General features: G+C 34.1%; 1 protein-coding gene across 4 annotated transcripts in view; it reads left to right on the forward strand.

The window, feature by feature from the left end:
* OLA1 (Obg like ATPase 1) overlaps positions 1 to 17,154 on the forward strand; it is a 164,567-nt gene that overhangs the window by 107,430 nt on the left and 39,983 nt on the right. For all 4 annotated transcript variants that reach the window (XM_077883442.1, XM_077883443.1, XM_077883444.1 and 1 more), the window contains 2 exons: positions 8,352 to 8,432; positions 8,741 to 8,838. In XM_077883442.1, the coding sequence (XP_077739568.1) occupies positions 8,352 to 8,432; positions 8,741 to 8,838 (179 nt within the window). The remainder of the gene's footprint in view (positions 1 to 8,351; positions 8,433 to 8,740; positions 8,839 to 17,154) is intronic.

Raw genomic sequence — 17,154 nt, forward strand, 5'->3', positions numbered from 1 at the left:
GAAATGGGGGATCCCTGGGTGGCGCAGCGGTTTAGCGCCTGCCTTTGGCCCAGGGCGCGATCCTGGAGACCCGGGATCGAATCCCACGTCGGGCTCCCGGTGCATGGAGCCTGCTTCTCCCTCTGCCTATGTCTCTGCCTCTCTCTCTCTTTCTCTCTGTGTGACTATCATAAATAAAAATAAAAATTAAAATTAAAAAAAAAAACAATAGAAATGTATTATTTCACAGTCTGGAGACTAGAAGTCTGACATTGAAGTGTCAGCATGGCAGGGCCATACTTCCTTTGAATCCTGAGGAGAATCCTTTCTTGTCTTTTTAGCTTCTGGTAGCCCTAGACATTCCTTGGTTTGTTGCTGTATATAGCTCCAGTCTCTGCTTCTGTCTCTCCATGTTTCTGTCCAAATTTCCCCTCTTATAAGGACACAACTCATAATTGGGCTGAGGGTCCACCCTACTCTGGTATGGCCTTATCTTAACTAATTTTCTTTTTTTTTTTAATTTTTTTTTTAATTTTTATTTATTTATGATAGTCACAGAGAGAGAGAGAGAGGCAGAGACATAGTCAGAGGGAGAAGCAGGCTCCATGCACCGGGAGCCCGATATGGGATTCGATCCCGGGTCTCCAGGATCGCGCCCTGGGCCAATGGCAGGCGCCAAACCGCTGCGCCACCCAGGGATCCCTCTTAACTAATTTTCAAATAAGATCAAACTCTGAGTACCAAGAGTTAGGATTTCAACATATCTTTTTGGAAGATGGTTTATGATATAACATTAACATAAGGGCATTAAGATCAAGGTTGATTTTTTAAAAGATTTTATTGATTGATTTGATAGAGAAAGTATGCGGGTATGCAGGTAGGTACGCGCATTTCAGCAGGTGGAGTCAGTGGTAATTTCAAGCAAATTCCCCTAATGCAGGTCTCAACCTCACAACTCTAAGATCATGACCTCGGCCAAAATCTTGAGTTGGATGCCCAACTTACTGAGCCACCCAGGTGCCACCAAGGTTGATTTTTAAATCTATTCTAGATATATACACATTTCATCTGGAAAGACAAAATTTGGAAAATGTAAGTAAGAGGCTTTAAAGAACAACTTATTTTGTATTGATCAATTATTTGGAAATTATCACACTTAAAAAATATTCATAGAACTAACAATTTAAATTAGACAACCAAAGAAGGCAACCAGAAATTGTAATTGAGTCTTTTCTTTCCTGTCAGTATCTCTGAGTTAAATAATTAATGTCCCCCAAAAGATACAGCTATTAACAGGTATCTTCTATTATTCTTATGGCAGTTTTTAAAGTTGATCTATATAAAACTTTAAAAAATCATTAAAAATACTTGTATATGTAGTAGGTATATCTTTCACAAGATTCAAAAGGGTATACTGTAAAACATAATTCTCTTACTTCTGTCTTCTCATTTACACTTTTTTCCTCTTTAGAGTTTATGTATCCTTCAAGAACTATTCTTATATGACTTAAAGGATTATTTTCTGAAAGAACAAGGTATTACAAGTATGTGGTGAGGCTGAACTGCATTCATTCATCTTTCTTCCATAGCCTGTTTTCAGTCTCTACCTCAGTTAATAGAACCGAATTACTTGAACTGAAAACTAATATCTGATTCCTCTTTCTCCTCTACCATTACATCCCATCCTATTGATTTTATCTCCCAAATATTCCCTATATCTTTTCCTCCTTATTTTCATGACTTTTTCAGTTTGAGCTTCATTATGCTTGCTTTATTTTTGCGGCTTAACTGACTTTGCCCTTCTTTTCCACAAATATAAAGTGCAGATCTATCTTATTCCCTTGATTAAAATACCTCACCATCTTCCTGTAAAGATACTGCCAACATAAAATCCATGGCTCACAGATTTCTTTGTGATTTAGCCTTGCCTGACTTACACTTTCTCGCCTTGCCTAACAGTGAACATGTGCAACAGAATGGATATACAGACACAAATACAATTTGATTTGTGGTGAAGATGGTACTGCAGAGTAATAGAAAGGAATGATTTTTTCTTTTTTTTTTTTAAGATTTTTATTTATTTAGTCATGAGACACACACACACACACACAGAGAGAGAGAGAGAGAGAGAGGCAGAGAGACACAGGCAGAGAGAGAAGCAGGCTCCCTGCAGGGAGCCCAATGTGGGACTCGATCCCGATCCCAGGACTCCAGGATCATGCCCTGTGCCGAAGGGAGGTGCTCAACTGCTGAGCCACCCAAGTATCCTAGCCATTCAGACTTATTTACAGGGATCATACAGGATTGTTGCCTTCTTCTATTTAGTAATGTTCAAATCCTCTTGAAATCTATACCTCAAGAATGAATTGCATATCTATTTTGGTTGCCACTCAGTGTAATGGCTGATAGGCCAAGAGCTTTGCTATGTTAAGTTTTCACTGTTTACTTCAGTGAGTCACATAACTGAAAACCCACAATTACCAATGTACATTTTACCCAGATTATTGATTGAATTAACCTATTATTTCAATTTTTGAATGACATCTTCCTTACACACGCATAGACACACACATACACACACGTAGAGCATTGCTGCCAGTTTTCTTAGTTGAGTCCTTTGTTGATTCTTTTCTGGGAGTTTTAGTCACTGAAATATGTAAAAAGATAGTAGTCAAGGATCAATACTTTGGTCTCCATAAACAGCATTCATTTAGTAGAGCAACAGATGTTTAATATTCTGATTCAGGCAGATCCTAAATATCAAGTTAGAATACACAATGGATGTCTATTTCATGAGAGAAAACATAGATTGGTTTTTCCCCAATTTGGAATATTTAAAGGGGATACTCTAGGTTAGAGCAAGAAGTTGTATTACTGGACTCTTCCTAGCCAGACTATTTTGAGCTGAAGCCATGGCCTCCATTCTTTTGGTCTGAGTACATTGTTGACTGTGTATTAGTTAAAGCCACCTAACCAGCACAGACCAACTCATCTGGGTGTCGGCATCAGGTATTGGGATAATGGATTTGGCTAGAGGGAAGTATCAGACTTGGAAGCTATAATTATTACAGAATAAGAGTGAGTCACCTTGATAAATTGCCAGGTCTCTTCTATTTAGTCATCAAATTTTAGGATTACAGATGGTGAGCAGTGAATAGATGAAGTCCTCCCTTCCCCCCTCACACTGTAAATATCTTAATTTTACAATAGCAAAAAAGCTATTGTAAAGATGATTTTTTTTGTTTAAAATAAATAAAACAGCATTGTAGGCAGAAAGGGAAAGTATCTCTGGAATCCAATCTTCTAGAAATTTCTGTTGCTAACAATTTGGTATGGCATCTATCCAGTTTCATTATTGGAGTACATTTGTTTATATATATTATATGTTGTCTCAAAACCACAAATGGAATCACATTATGCATCCTGCCATAAATAATAATACTTAATACCTTTTGAGCATTAGGTATGTGCTTGGAGTTGAGGCAGTTACTTCACATGTATTTTTTCACTTAATCCTCATAATCACCATGTGTTGAATTGGAATCTTCCCATCCCAATTTTAAAAAACAGAAACATTAAGTAAAATCGTTAAGTAACATTGTTAAGTAACGTTGTTGGGACAAGTAACCTGTCCCACAGTTACACAGGAAGTGGTAGAACCAGAACTCAAACCCTAATCTTTTGATGGCAAAATTAATGTTCTTATGAATATGAATGTCCCATAATTTTTTAGAAAATCTGAAATTAATGGGCTTTTCGGTTGTTCCTAATCCGAATCTCTCTTATTGTGCTAGTATCACACTATTATAATTACTGTAGCTTAATGATTTAATACATAGCAAGGCAAGTCATATATTTTTCTCTCTAAATATTGTTTACTCTCAAGCAGTTCATTTCTTTAGAATAATGACATATTCAAATCTTTTTTTAAAGATTTTATTTATTTATTCATGAGAGACAAGAGAGAAGCAGAGACACAGGCAGAGGGAGAAGCAGGCTCCCTGCAGGGAGCCCGATGTGGGACTCCATCCTGGGACTCGAGGATCACGCCCTGGGCTGAAGGTGGCACTAAACCGCTGAGACACCAGGGCTGCCCTGATATATTCAATTTTTAACATTCTCCAACATCCCTGTTATAATTTTAACTAGAATTATGTTCTACATTATCATGGCTAGAATTTTTATTAGCATCATGTTGATCAGTACAGATGAGTTTTGAGTCAAAGTCTGGCTGAAACAAATTTTAAGTTAGTGTCTATGGACCTCAGGTCTGGGAGTCCATGGACCTAGAATATTTACTTAATTGGCTATTGTTGGGGTATTTGAGTATTGCTACAAAATCACAACTCTGGTTCTTGGATTTTTGGATCATAAATCTCTTTTAAAAAGCATTTGGAAGATATGTGTCATCATCCCTCAAAGGCACATAAACATAGAACTTTATGTACAATCTTAGGGTGTTAGGGAACCCCTGAAATCTACTTATGGGTCACAGATTAATAATTCTTGCTATGGAAACTAGAGAATACTAAAATAGAGAAGTCTAGTATGTAGTCTTACGAAGTCAGTTATATTATTGTGTGCAAAGAAAAATAATTATTTTTGTGATACATGAATTGACAGTTATTATACCTGGATAGTAGGAATATTAAATTTCCCTGATGACCTTGGACCAAGAATGAGGACCTGGAATAACAACCTTAAGAATAACTAGGCTAAACAAAGAGCAACTAGAAGAACAGGAAGGAAGACAAATAGGCAAAGGTGATTGGACAGAACATGAATTTCTTAGTCATTTATACCTGAATTTGAATCTTAGCTCTGCCACTTACTGGCTATGGGAATTTAGGCAAGTCACACGTTCTCTGTGAGCCTAGAAACATTACAACTGCTATTAACAACAATAATAAAATACATTAAGAAAATAAAGCATTTCTTAAGTTAAATGTGAGACAATTAGTAAGAAGAGTCAAAGCATATGAGTGAGAAATTCAAGGTTAAGTTTGGATTTTCTTTTTAGTTAAAAGGTAGTTAGTTCAGTAAAAACTAGTTCTTGTAGAATGTTAAGACTAGAAGCCTGAATTGAGATTTCACTAAAAAAAAAAAAGCCAGTATTCTTGGCAAATCTTCAACAAAATTTAAAGAAAAGGACTAATGAACAATATTCAGATTGGAGAATTCCCTTATGTGCTCTAAGGGAATATCCAAGGGAATATGTTGCCATTTTGTAGATGACTAGTGTTTAATCTTTCAATATCATAATAACAATGTCAACAGCTCACATTTAAAGAGAACTTACTCTGTGCCAAGGACTGTGCTATATACCTTATATACATTATCTCTTTTGATCTTCACAACAATTCCCAGGAGTAGATAGTGCCATCATCTGTGTTTATCAATGAAGTAATAGATCACAGACCTGGTTAATAGTAGACCTAGGATTTATTTTCACACTTAAGCATTAAGCTGTTGCCTCTCCAATCAGTATTCTCATCACAGCAAAATAACCAAGAAGTTCAAATATCCATGAAATTTTTCCTGATCTTCATTATGTATATAGGATTTTGAAAGTGAGGACTTTGTTAAAGTTATCAAAAGTTATCCTCCTACATCTGTATTCCTGCATAATGATACTGCTAATGAAATTATGAAATCTTAAAGTAATTTCTGATGCCTCAAGCATTAAGGTATCTCTATGTTTTTATTGTATTCTAAATTGTTAGGAGTAGGTTAAGTATGTATTAGATTATTTTCTCAGTTAACGATATTCAGTTAACTGGAACCTGTTATTCTCATCATAAGTATTAACATGTGTGTTTATATAAGCATAAGAAAAAACTTAGTCCATTAAATATTACATACAAATATGTCCAAATGTTTTTATTCATATGATTAGAAGTTTTTCAGACAAGGAACATAAAACATCTTTTAATTTTTTGCTAAAATTAAAATTAATTTTTTGTAAGAGAAATAGCACATCACATATAATAATCATTTATGTAAAATTCTTATCTGAGAATGGTCTTTTTTGTCTTAAGTAAACTGGCATCTTTTAATAATCTAAGGTGTCTTTTCTTGGCTGTTGAATCTTATGAAGATAATTAAGAGTACTGGGTAAAAAAGAAAACATTTTAAATTTTAAAACATTTTTACTTTCAACTTGTCAAAATATTTGGTTATAATCTATAAATTTTTCTTAAAAGGTTTGAGTGTGACTTTAATGAATATACTGTTTGAGAACTTTAATTATAAGTTCTCTTTCAAATTTGTTTCTAATTTGTAGTATGGTGTGTTGGTATGAAGGGGAAAAAACTAACGCCAAAAAGATTTTGTGATAAGATTTCAATGTGTGGAGTGATTGTGTAGTTAATTTAAAATGAAAGAGAAATACTGAAATTCCTTCACTAATGATCAGCATTTATTGAGGCCTTTTGGTTTTGTAAAAATGTTTATAGTTACAAAAGTATTTTACACTTTTTGTATGATTAAAATTTAATTTCCTTATTTTTGGTTTGATTTTCTTTTGTCTATTTTCTTCTCTTTTCTTTCTTTAATTGAAAAAACTAATGGAACCAAATATAAGATGGTACCACTGTTTTCTCCTTCTTTTGTATAATCTTGTTGCGTGTCTCTACATAAGCTGTTCTGGCCACTCATCATAGTAACCAGCTGGGCCATTTCACCTGCTGGAGCCATTAAAGAGGACTCTCTCCCCCTAGATTAATCCCCTCCGACATTAGTTTTTTGCACTGACAACTGGAGCAGGCATTCAGAATTTGCAGGTGGCCAGTGTGACGCACATAATTGCCTACAATTTTAGGCAATGAATAAAAATGGTCTACATTACTTGTCAAAGGTTGTATATGCAGTGCCAAGTGAGATCTATGGGAAGCCTTTTAGGGTTTAAAGAACAGTTAATAGCAAGGCTGCACAGGGCTTTTTTAATCATAATGCATTTGTAATATAGCACTTTGATCTTCTCCTTGTAGGAAATGGTGTTACATTAGCCACTTTTAAACATTTATGAGTGAAATTCAGTTATAGAAGAGTAAAAGTGATTATTCTTAAGCAGAACATGTTAGATTTCATTAAAAGTTTTCAGCTTGCCCCTTCCTTGTTAAAATCTGTGGGAAGTCCTTTTCCTGGAGAGTTTCAAATCAGGATCTAAGGACATAGGGCTTTTTCCTTATTTTTCCTGTTGGTAACAGCAAGATTTGGAAGGAAGGTATACTAAATATTGAGGTAATTTATACAAGTAGATATTTATAGAAAAATAACTGATTTATGGTAAATACATCGATGAAAACCCAAAAAATCTATTACTAATAATTGTGTATTACAATAAATTTGTGAGAAATGCATATTTAAAACATATCCATAAATTATCTTTAACAACAACAACAAAAAACCAGATGACTCTCAAACGCACTTCTTCTGGAAGAGCTAAGTTTGACCTTTCAGACCCAAGAGCCTTTTATTAACACCTGCCTGTAAGAAGAACCTTGCCACACGCAGCTTTTAGATTCAGAACCACAAAACTGATGAGGAAAGACTTGAAGGGTTCAGTTTGTGTCACTTGCTGTTTGCCGTTTCCATTTCACAGATGATTAATCTTTCTGTGAAGAAAGGCTAGAGAAACAAAGCACATTGGGCTCTTCCTGCAGTTACTCCTTCTGAATGCACACTAGCTTGCTAACTAAAAGGCCTTTAGATTTCCAGCAGAGAGAGATGTTCTGAAAGTGAATGCAGCTGGTTGGAGGTCACCAGTGCAGGGCTCTTGCCATTGTGTAATGGAGGCTTTGGCAGGTTGGGTGGGGGGGCGGTGTTGGAGCAGGGACAGGAGAAGTGGGCAGGAAGAAGGTGTTGGCAAAAAATTAATTCAGAATTAAAAGGGTTTGGTCAGTTGATTTCATATTTTGGAGGGTAAATCATCAATAATAGGTTCAATTTCGCCTATTTTATTTGTTTTTCTTTTTAAGGAAAAAATTGTAATTCAGTCTCTTTCCAGTATCCCCCCTCCCTCCATTTCCTAATAGCATGTTTATTTTGCAAGTGGCATCACTAGGTGATGTTGAAATATTATTTACTCTTACAGTCTTTGGTGTATATGAAATAATCTTGAAATCTTTAAGACTGTTACTAATTTTGCTAGTATTCCACATTTTATATATTAAAATGTTAGTGCCACAACAATGTTTATTGGTGTTAGATTTTTAATGAGATATTGAAAAATGATTACGTGTGTGACTTAGTTCCCCTTTCAAAAAAACCTGACTCTTTATTTTGAAGATTTGAAAACTTAATTTTAATATTTAGTATCCAAGTGTCTAGTGTTCATCTTGTATTTACTTTTTTTTCTCAATATTGTGCAGGATATAATGTGCAAAGTCAAATCCTGGGTTATAGATCAAAAGAAACCTGTTCGCTTCTATCATGATTGGAACGACAAAGAGGTAAGTTACAAATATCATGCCTTCTCTTTCTGGCTTGGCTTTGATTTCTTAGAGAACAATTTAGATTTTTCATTATTTTATATTTTATTATTGTTAATATCTAGTTAAACTTTATTTCTATCAATGATTGCTTATCCCCAGGCTTGTTATATTTTCTCTCCCCCTACTCATGATATTTCATAACTGCTGATCTCTTAGAAACAAGAATTAGGAAAATGAAAATGGCTACTTGTTTGAAAAGAGTTTACTTTCAAGTTATTCAATGACTTACTCAACTTTTAAAAAGGATTCTTTATCTCTCACTGTAGATCGAAGTGTTGAATAAACACTTATTTCTGACTTCAAAACCAATGGTCTACTTGGTTAATCTTTCTGAAAAAGACTACATTAGAAAGAAAAACAAATGGTAAGTTTTCTCCCCTCAGAAATATGCAGGCATATCCTATCTCTACACACACAAACACATATACATGTGAACTTACTGCTATGTTAGATTTTAATATCTTTCTCATTAATAAAAAGTTTAAAATGGTTAAGAAAGCTTTGTCTGGTTTTGAACATTCTGAGATGAATCTCCTAATTGATCTACACTGAGAGAACTTAAGAAAAAACAAACAGAATTAAATTAGACAATATTGAATCATGCGAATTTACTTATTAAATTTAAATTTAATAGACATTATTGTTTGTTTCCTTTGCAAAATGAGAATAAGTGTAGTTAGAGCAATTAAACTTTTTAAACTGGGAATTTCTAACTGTGTTGATACTGTGTTACATGTAGCCTTAAAATATGCACTTGAGATTATAGCTAGGGGTAACTTTTAAAATCCAGACCAAATGCTTAAAAAAAAGTTTATTTTTAATTTAAAAAACTGTGTGTGAGAGGGGGAGAGGAAGATCAGGTATCTGTTTCAAATACTTTTAAAGTGTACAAAGGTAAAAACTGTGCATTCATGTGTTATCATTTTTGACATGATGTAACCCATGTACAAGGTTTCTTTTCGTTAACTAGTAACTTCAAAAACTCATATGTTCATGTAACATGTGGGCATGTACACATTTGGCATTGCACTCACTTTGACTTGCCTCACTGGACCCTCAGTATTTTATACTATTAAGTCATACAAACAAATCAAAACTATCCACAGCAAAATATCTGCGTTCTCCTAAAATATATTGTCGGTTTTTCCCTGTACTTCATTAAGTACTTAGATGCACATGGTTTCAATTTTCCATTAAAAATTCTCATTTCCATATGATATCAAAGAGTGAGAAGCTTTAAACTGAAAAATAAACATTCATAGACTGGAAGCCAAAACAATAATTAATGTCAGATGGTTAACTCCAATAAATGATTAGAATAAATTCTGTGAAATTACTGCAACTAAAAATGCCCTGTTGATATTACTTTAAGACATTTTGTGTTCCTGATAGGAAACTGAATTTGTCTTCTTTATTGGTAGTGTTCTAGAAAGCATAAACTTAACGTGAAAATTCAGTTCTGACTGGTCAGTGTCCTCCAGTAGAAAATTAACTGTAAAATAATCAGTACTGTCTTACTTCAAATTCTTATAAATTTGATGATTAATGTGTTAAAAATTGTTATCCCTGGGAAAGAATTTTAAAATTTATTGCTTGACCTCAGTTAATAAATCATCGTGGTATGAATGGTAAGGTTTCCTGAGGCTTCATGAAACAATACAGACATCAAAGTTTACATGAAAAGGGATGAGTCAGTTTCCTTGCCCAAAGGGGCTTCTCACACCTGTATTTGGATGATTACAGGTAGAACTCCCTGGCTCTAATTGTATAGTAAATACCATTTCCCAGACCCTAATGGTAGACAGACTGCTTGGGAGACGCCAGTCTGTGATTTAGCTGTCGCCAGACACCCCATGTTTTTTGTGAGACCAGTTGTGATGATGATATGGTTATAGCCAATTGAAAGCAAACTCTTGTCTAAATAGCAAATTTTAATTTATAAAAATGTAGAGGTATGGGTCATCCTATTTATAAAACCAAATTTTAGATTTTATATATATCTAATGATCTGGTTTGAGGTTGTGTGTATGTTTGGTGGGGGGGGGGGGGATCAGATCTTGTGGAAGTTAGTGTAATTGTAGCTGAAAGATCAAAGACTGGGTAACTGAGTGATGTTCCAGAAGAGAATTTACCACATAGCCATTTTCTGTACAGTTTCTGCCGCCTGCTGTTCCTATTTTCCCTCAAGCTAGCCATTGACTACCCCCTGTGCATCCCTGCTCGTAAAAAATGATTGAGGAAGTATTTGTCATGTATTTATGAGTGGGAAACATTGTGTGATAGGGAATGGCATCTACTGGAGCCAGAAAGATTGCCATTTTCCTTTCATTCAGCCATTCTGCTACAGCTTTAAATCCTCTGTTTATGCAACATAGCCTTTGTATTAAAGTGCAGAATAAATTTTTATTATGAAGGATACGAACACTAGGTTTTCATCGTTTATAACACTGCAAGCAGATGAAAATAGTTAAGATACATTTTAACTACTAAATCCTTTTAATCTGTGTTAGCATCTCATTTTTGGGGAGCGTTTGTATCTAAGCTTCATTTGCATTAGTTGCTCCTTTAGCAAAAGAAAAAGTGTATATATTTTTAAGGTTATTATGTAATATTACTATAGCAACTTAAGACTGATGCAAGAAGCAGTAATAAATATTTTCATGGGTTTTTTAGATGTAGAAAACTATTTTAAATGGTCAGGAAAGAGGAGAAGGAGGGATTCGTGATTTTGGCCCTAAGAGGAAGACTATAGGAAACTATAGTTTAGTGGGTCACCATTTCAGACATCATGAACATTTTAATTACTATTAAAGTTTATTTTAAATTTAAATGGTAACATTGTTTTTCAATCCTAGAAAAGAAGGAAGCATTTTGAAAGATAAGTCTAGTTTGTAACTGAGTAGGTACATTGACCTTTTGAAAGATGTAAAAAACTGGAATCGTTCCAAACATCTCACTGGTTTTAACAATGTTGAATTAGTCATTTGGTTGATTTATGATTGAGAACTAGCCCCTTGAAGAGAAGCTGACATGGCAGCCAGGTTAGTTACAGTTGTGTTATGATTAGATGACAGTAATCAAGATCTTATAAGGGGAATCCACAGAAACCTTTTTTATTATTATAAATTACTGTTCTTTGAATGCAGAAGTTGTTGTCTTTGTGAGTGCCAGTGACTTCTGAACACTTGAGAATTTCATTTCCTAAACACGATCAGTTGTTACTTATAACTAAAATTGTACTATATGCACTATTAATTTTCATTTGAGATTGCCTATTGAGTTATGGTAACAGGCAGGTGTAGGACATTAGAACTGTCAAACCATTGCTTGATTAGAGTTTAAATTTCAGTCTTTGCACCTTTGTTGCTCTGTAAGGAATATATGCCATCCAGTTATGAAATCAGTAAACTAATTTTAGATATTTTGTATACTTACATAGCTTCTAATTATGTTTCATTTTTGTGTTCTCTTGCCCATCTTTTTTTTTTTTAAGATTATATTTATTTATTTTTTCATGAGAGACACACACACACAGAAAAAGAGAGAGAGGAGAGAGGCAGAGACACAGGTAGAGGGAGAAGCAGGCTCCATGCAGGGAGCCCACATGGGACTTGAATCCTGGGTCCTCAGGGTCATGCCCTGGGCTGAAGGTGGCACTAAACCGCTGAGCCACCCAGGCTGCCCTCTTGCCCCTGTCTTTATTAAAACTATTGGTAAAGGATAATTCCATTTTATTCCATTTTATTTTATTGGTTATTATACTACATGATAATATTCAACTGGAAAATATAACTAACATTTAAGACATTAAGACTTGTGTGCATGTGTGTGTAAACATGTATGTTTGCATTTGTGGTCACTAAACATTACCCTTTGACTATTAATATTATATGAGTCAGTTAATTTGGGTATTGAAATTGATTCAATATATGTAGACAGATATTTTCTATCTTTTAAGCTGTTGTGTAATTAAGGGCAGTGTGTCAATTTCACTGAGTGAATTCTCAATAGAAAAAGGTTTTATTAATTCTTACTAGTCTGTGATTCAGTCCCCTCATCCCCACTTTCCTGCTTTTGTTAGTTTTCCATATAATTTGTATACAATAACTAAAAATAGTTTGGCAGTACTATACATTGTGTGCCTGGTTAAGGGGAGAATCACAGAATAAATCCACTTTTTTTTGATTTCTTGAATTGTGTGTGAGAATTATAGGGACTGTGTCTCAGCAACCCTGCATGAAGAAGGAAGTATGTTCATTTTTTTATATGTAATTTTGTGTTTATATATGTATATACACAATATGTATACACATGTACATACATATATCTATAAATGTAAACTATTTCTATAAAACTATTCTAAGAAGTCATCAATTTCTGACAAGATTATTTACAGAATCTGGAAATTTATGCTGAAAAAATCACATTGTTACACATTTGATTTACTTGAAACAGATAAAATGAGAATAAGTAGTTTTTCCTAAAGAAATTATTCATTTTAGTTTAGGAGCTTCTCAAGCAGATTTGGAATTAGGTTTAACTCACAAAGTTTTCAGGAACATACCCTATTGTATAAAGCAAGATTCACATGTGTGAGATTTTTAAATGTTTTTATCATACATGATGAGTCTGGCAAATGAAAAGCCCTGAAATACCTGTGCAATATTTTGGGGGGATTATAATTTTTATTTTTTAACATTTGTAGTTCATATAGTTTTGGGGGGTTGTTATATCACCTTCATCTTGAAATGCCTAACATTGTGAAGCCTATGAGAATACATTATTTATTCTGAGTTCTTTTCTACCTACTTCAAATCACAGCATAATACTGGTAGGTGTATATTAACATGGGTTTTTTTTTATCTGAATTAAATTTTATAAGCTATAATTTATAATGATTTTCATAAATCAAATACTTTTTAAATGGGAATTCCTTTATGAAGACTAGTGCTTATTTGCCCTTTTGAGAGATATGAAGGGGTGATAGGGCGCATCAAGGAAATTCTGGAAGTCTAAACTAAGCAATTTTTTTTAATATGGGGTTGACAAAATTGGTGAACTTCTGTACAAAATATTCTTAATTTTACTTAAGTTATAAATCTAAAAATTTTTCTTGAGACCCCTTCGTTTTACAGTTCTTCTGTTTTTGCTACTAGATGATTCTCGACTATTTGCTTTTTAGTTTGTATTATGATAAAGCTTTGAAACAGTATCATATGCATTATGAGTTGGAATTTTGAATAATTTCCTGTGAATGGATTTTGTGGAATTCATTATTTCCTAATTTCTTGGATCAGAATCTGAGAGTTAAAAAGAATATACTAAAGCAAAACAGTTTTTTTATTATAAGAGAACTCTAAAAGAAGGAGGAGGGAAAAGACCTTTGCCCATTTAGGAATCTTTTTACTTAGAATGTTCTTTTGCGTTTGTACATATATGTATATGTAATAATACTTGTGAATTTCTTTCTGGTTTTCATTAAATGGATTTTGGGTACTCTTTCAGATATTTCATATTCTTATCAAATGATGTGAGTACCCTAGAATGCTTAGTCCTAATGAAATTGGACTAACTCTGATTCCATATTATGAAAAAGATAATTATAGAAGAAATCACATCTTTTTATAGGAATATAATGCTATTTATAATGCTACTCACTGTACTCTGCATTTTAGGAATTTGCCCCAGCTTATTTTTATTTTTCTCCAGTACTATTTATAGACAGTAATTTCTATTTGCAAAATGGTACATGAATTTGAGAAAGTGATACCTTTGGGAGGGTCAGTTGTTATTTTCATTAGCACATCTGTTGACTTACTGATTTATGAGTGATACAACTTATCAAATATGTCAGGACATTTATCTTTTTTTAAGTAGCTGAGGAATTTCACTGCATATGACAAGGAATCGTTTTACAGAATTGTTTCTAGCTTTAAGAGACTAAAGCTCTTTTAAAAAATAAGTGTTCTGTTACTAGAGGGGAGGTCAAAAGGGGGATGTGTGAAATAGGTGATGGGACTAAAGTGTATACTTATCATGATGAGCAGTGAGTAATGTATAGTACTGTTGAATTACTCTGTTCTACACCTGAAACCAATATAACACTGTATGTTAACTGTACTGGAATTAACTTTTTTTTTTTTTTATAAAAAGGGGCTGAGCATGGAACCTGTTTGGGATTCTCTCTCTCTCTCTCTCTCTTCTTCTGCCCCTCCCTGCTTACTTGCGCTCTCTTTCTAAAAATAAAATTTTAAAAAAATCCTTAAAAAAAATGAATTCTAAGAAACTTTGAGCATATAGTCTATTTGTAAATTAGGTAGTGTATATATTATGAGGAATTTTGGTATATAAAGAATATTGCTGCTTTGGAATTTGAAGAATTAGTATTGTGGTCCTTATTTGCTGCTAACTAGCTCTTTGACTGCAAGCAAATTACCTAGTTTTTCATGTACTGAAGACAATTCATCAGAATGTTCACATAAAATATGTTCTGTATACACAGTATTTCCTAAATTACCATAACTCAAAATGAATACAATAATAGAAAAAGGACTTGTTTAGTCTTCTAAATGTATCTTCTGGATATATTCCCTTGTTTTTTTTCTTTTCATTATATGGATAAAGGAATAAAATGTATATATGTTTACAGCTGTAATTCCATGCTTTGAAACAGTTGTCCTCCAAAACAAAATGAACAACCAAAAATCATCTCTGTTTTACAGTAGCAGTAACAATAAAACTCCCATGGTATCAATCACCACCATCTTCCATGACTTTGCCCCTATCATCTTCTCAGATTGGACCCTGTCACTTTACCATTGGCAGCTTAGAGGATTTTATTGTTATTTCTTGGCTTCCATTAGATGAAATCATTGTTTAATTATTACAATAACATAATTTTTTAAAGAAATGGTCATTTAGGGATGCCTGGGTGGGTCAGCGGTTGAGCATCTGCCTTCGGCTCAGGGCATGATCCTGGGATTCAGGATCAAGTCCCACATTGGGCTCCCTGCAGGGAGCCTGCTTCTTCCCCTGCTTATGTCTCTACCTCTCTGTGTCTCTCATGAATAAATAAACAAATCTTTTTTTTTTTTAAAAAAAAAGGTCGTTTAAAAAGCCTTTTAGATAGTTCCATTGTGATCTCCTGTCTCTCATTTCATTTTTCTCTATTTTTGAATGTCTGTGTTTGGGGGCGGGGGGGAGGTGAGGCGGTGAAGGTTAGTAAAGAATAAGACCATCTGTAAGATTCCCTCTTCCAGTGCTAGAATTTTATGATTTTAATGAATTAAGTTACAGCAAATTCACAAAGAAAAGATGCCCAGGCAGATACCTATCTAGTACTTTCTCAACCCTCATGTATAGATTTGTCATGGTAGGATTTTTTTCTGTGAAACTATATATAGCGTTTCATAGGTTGCAAATACCCAATTGATGAGAAACTTTTATGGCTGGGTTGGAGGTAAGACCTGATCTTTCCCCTACTCTCATCCCCTCTCTCATACCTCTACTCCTTGAAAACAAGTCTTTTTGGGGGGCTCACCATTTTCCCGGCTTTCCTCATAGTGAGCAGTTATTGCTTTGGCTAGAATGAGAACAAAGTGGAAATAAAATCTCTGTGTAGAATTGGCATATCTATTTTTTGAGGCTAGTTTGTATTACAAGCTATTACATTTTTTTATTTGGATGTGACCTGGAAAGCATTTCCCCATCAAAAATATTAGATTAAGAAATACCCTCAAAAGCCTACTTAATTCACAACATAGTAGAAATAGTACAGTTTGAGTGAGCCACATTTTGGTATCTGTGACCATTTTTATCACCAGTTTTTAAATTCTCCTTAAAAATATGTTCTGGGATCCCTGAGTGGCACAGTGGTTTGGCGCCTGCCTTTGGCCCAGGGCGTGATCCTGGAGACCTGGGATCGAATCCCACATCAGGCTCCCGGTGCATGGAGCCTGCTTCTCCCTCTGCCTGTGTCTCTGCCTCTCTCTCTCTCTCCCTGTGTGACTATCATAAATGAATAAAAATTAAAAAAAAAATGTTCTAAGATAACTGACTTAGGAACTTTGAGTACACTCCTATCTATAAGGATTAGGGCTGCACATTGGTATCCATTCAGTCTTTTAAATGCTTTCTTAAAATTTCATTTCATAAAAATTGTAATTATGAGTATAAATTTCAAGTTTATGTTTCTTATGAAGACTATGAACTCCTTGAGGATGTGGTTACAATGTTTTCCTTTTCCTTTTCTAAGCAAATAATCATTGGGCCTTCTGTGTGTTAACTACCAACCATTCTAGATGGTAAATAGAAAAAGTCGTTGCCCCATTAAGGCTTATAGTCTCATGGGATAATAGACAACCAGTGAAGAAATATTTAATATTTAATGGCAGGAGATGATTAAAACAATGAATAAAAATAAGACAGGGTAAAAGGGGGTGCCATTTTAGTTAGGATAGTCAAAAAAGGACTTTATGAAGTAAGAGAGTTCGCCGTGAGAGAATCTGAGGGAAACTCAGTCCAGGGAGAGGGAATAGCAAATGCAAAGGCATGCATGACAGAGCATTGAAAAAAAAAGAGTTAAATCTGAAAACAACTGCTTGAAAAGAACTTTATAAATTCTTATTCAAATGCATTGCAAGTAAATAGATTTTAAAACATATCCTAAATATTTTGAATT

Source organism: Canis aureus, chromosome 34, assembly GCF_053574225.1.
Source record: "Canis aureus isolate CA01 chromosome 34, VMU_Caureus_v.1.0, whole genome shotgun sequence".
In the NCBI taxonomy this organism is placed as follows: Eukaryota; Metazoa; Chordata; class Mammalia; order Carnivora; family Canidae; genus Canis; species Canis aureus.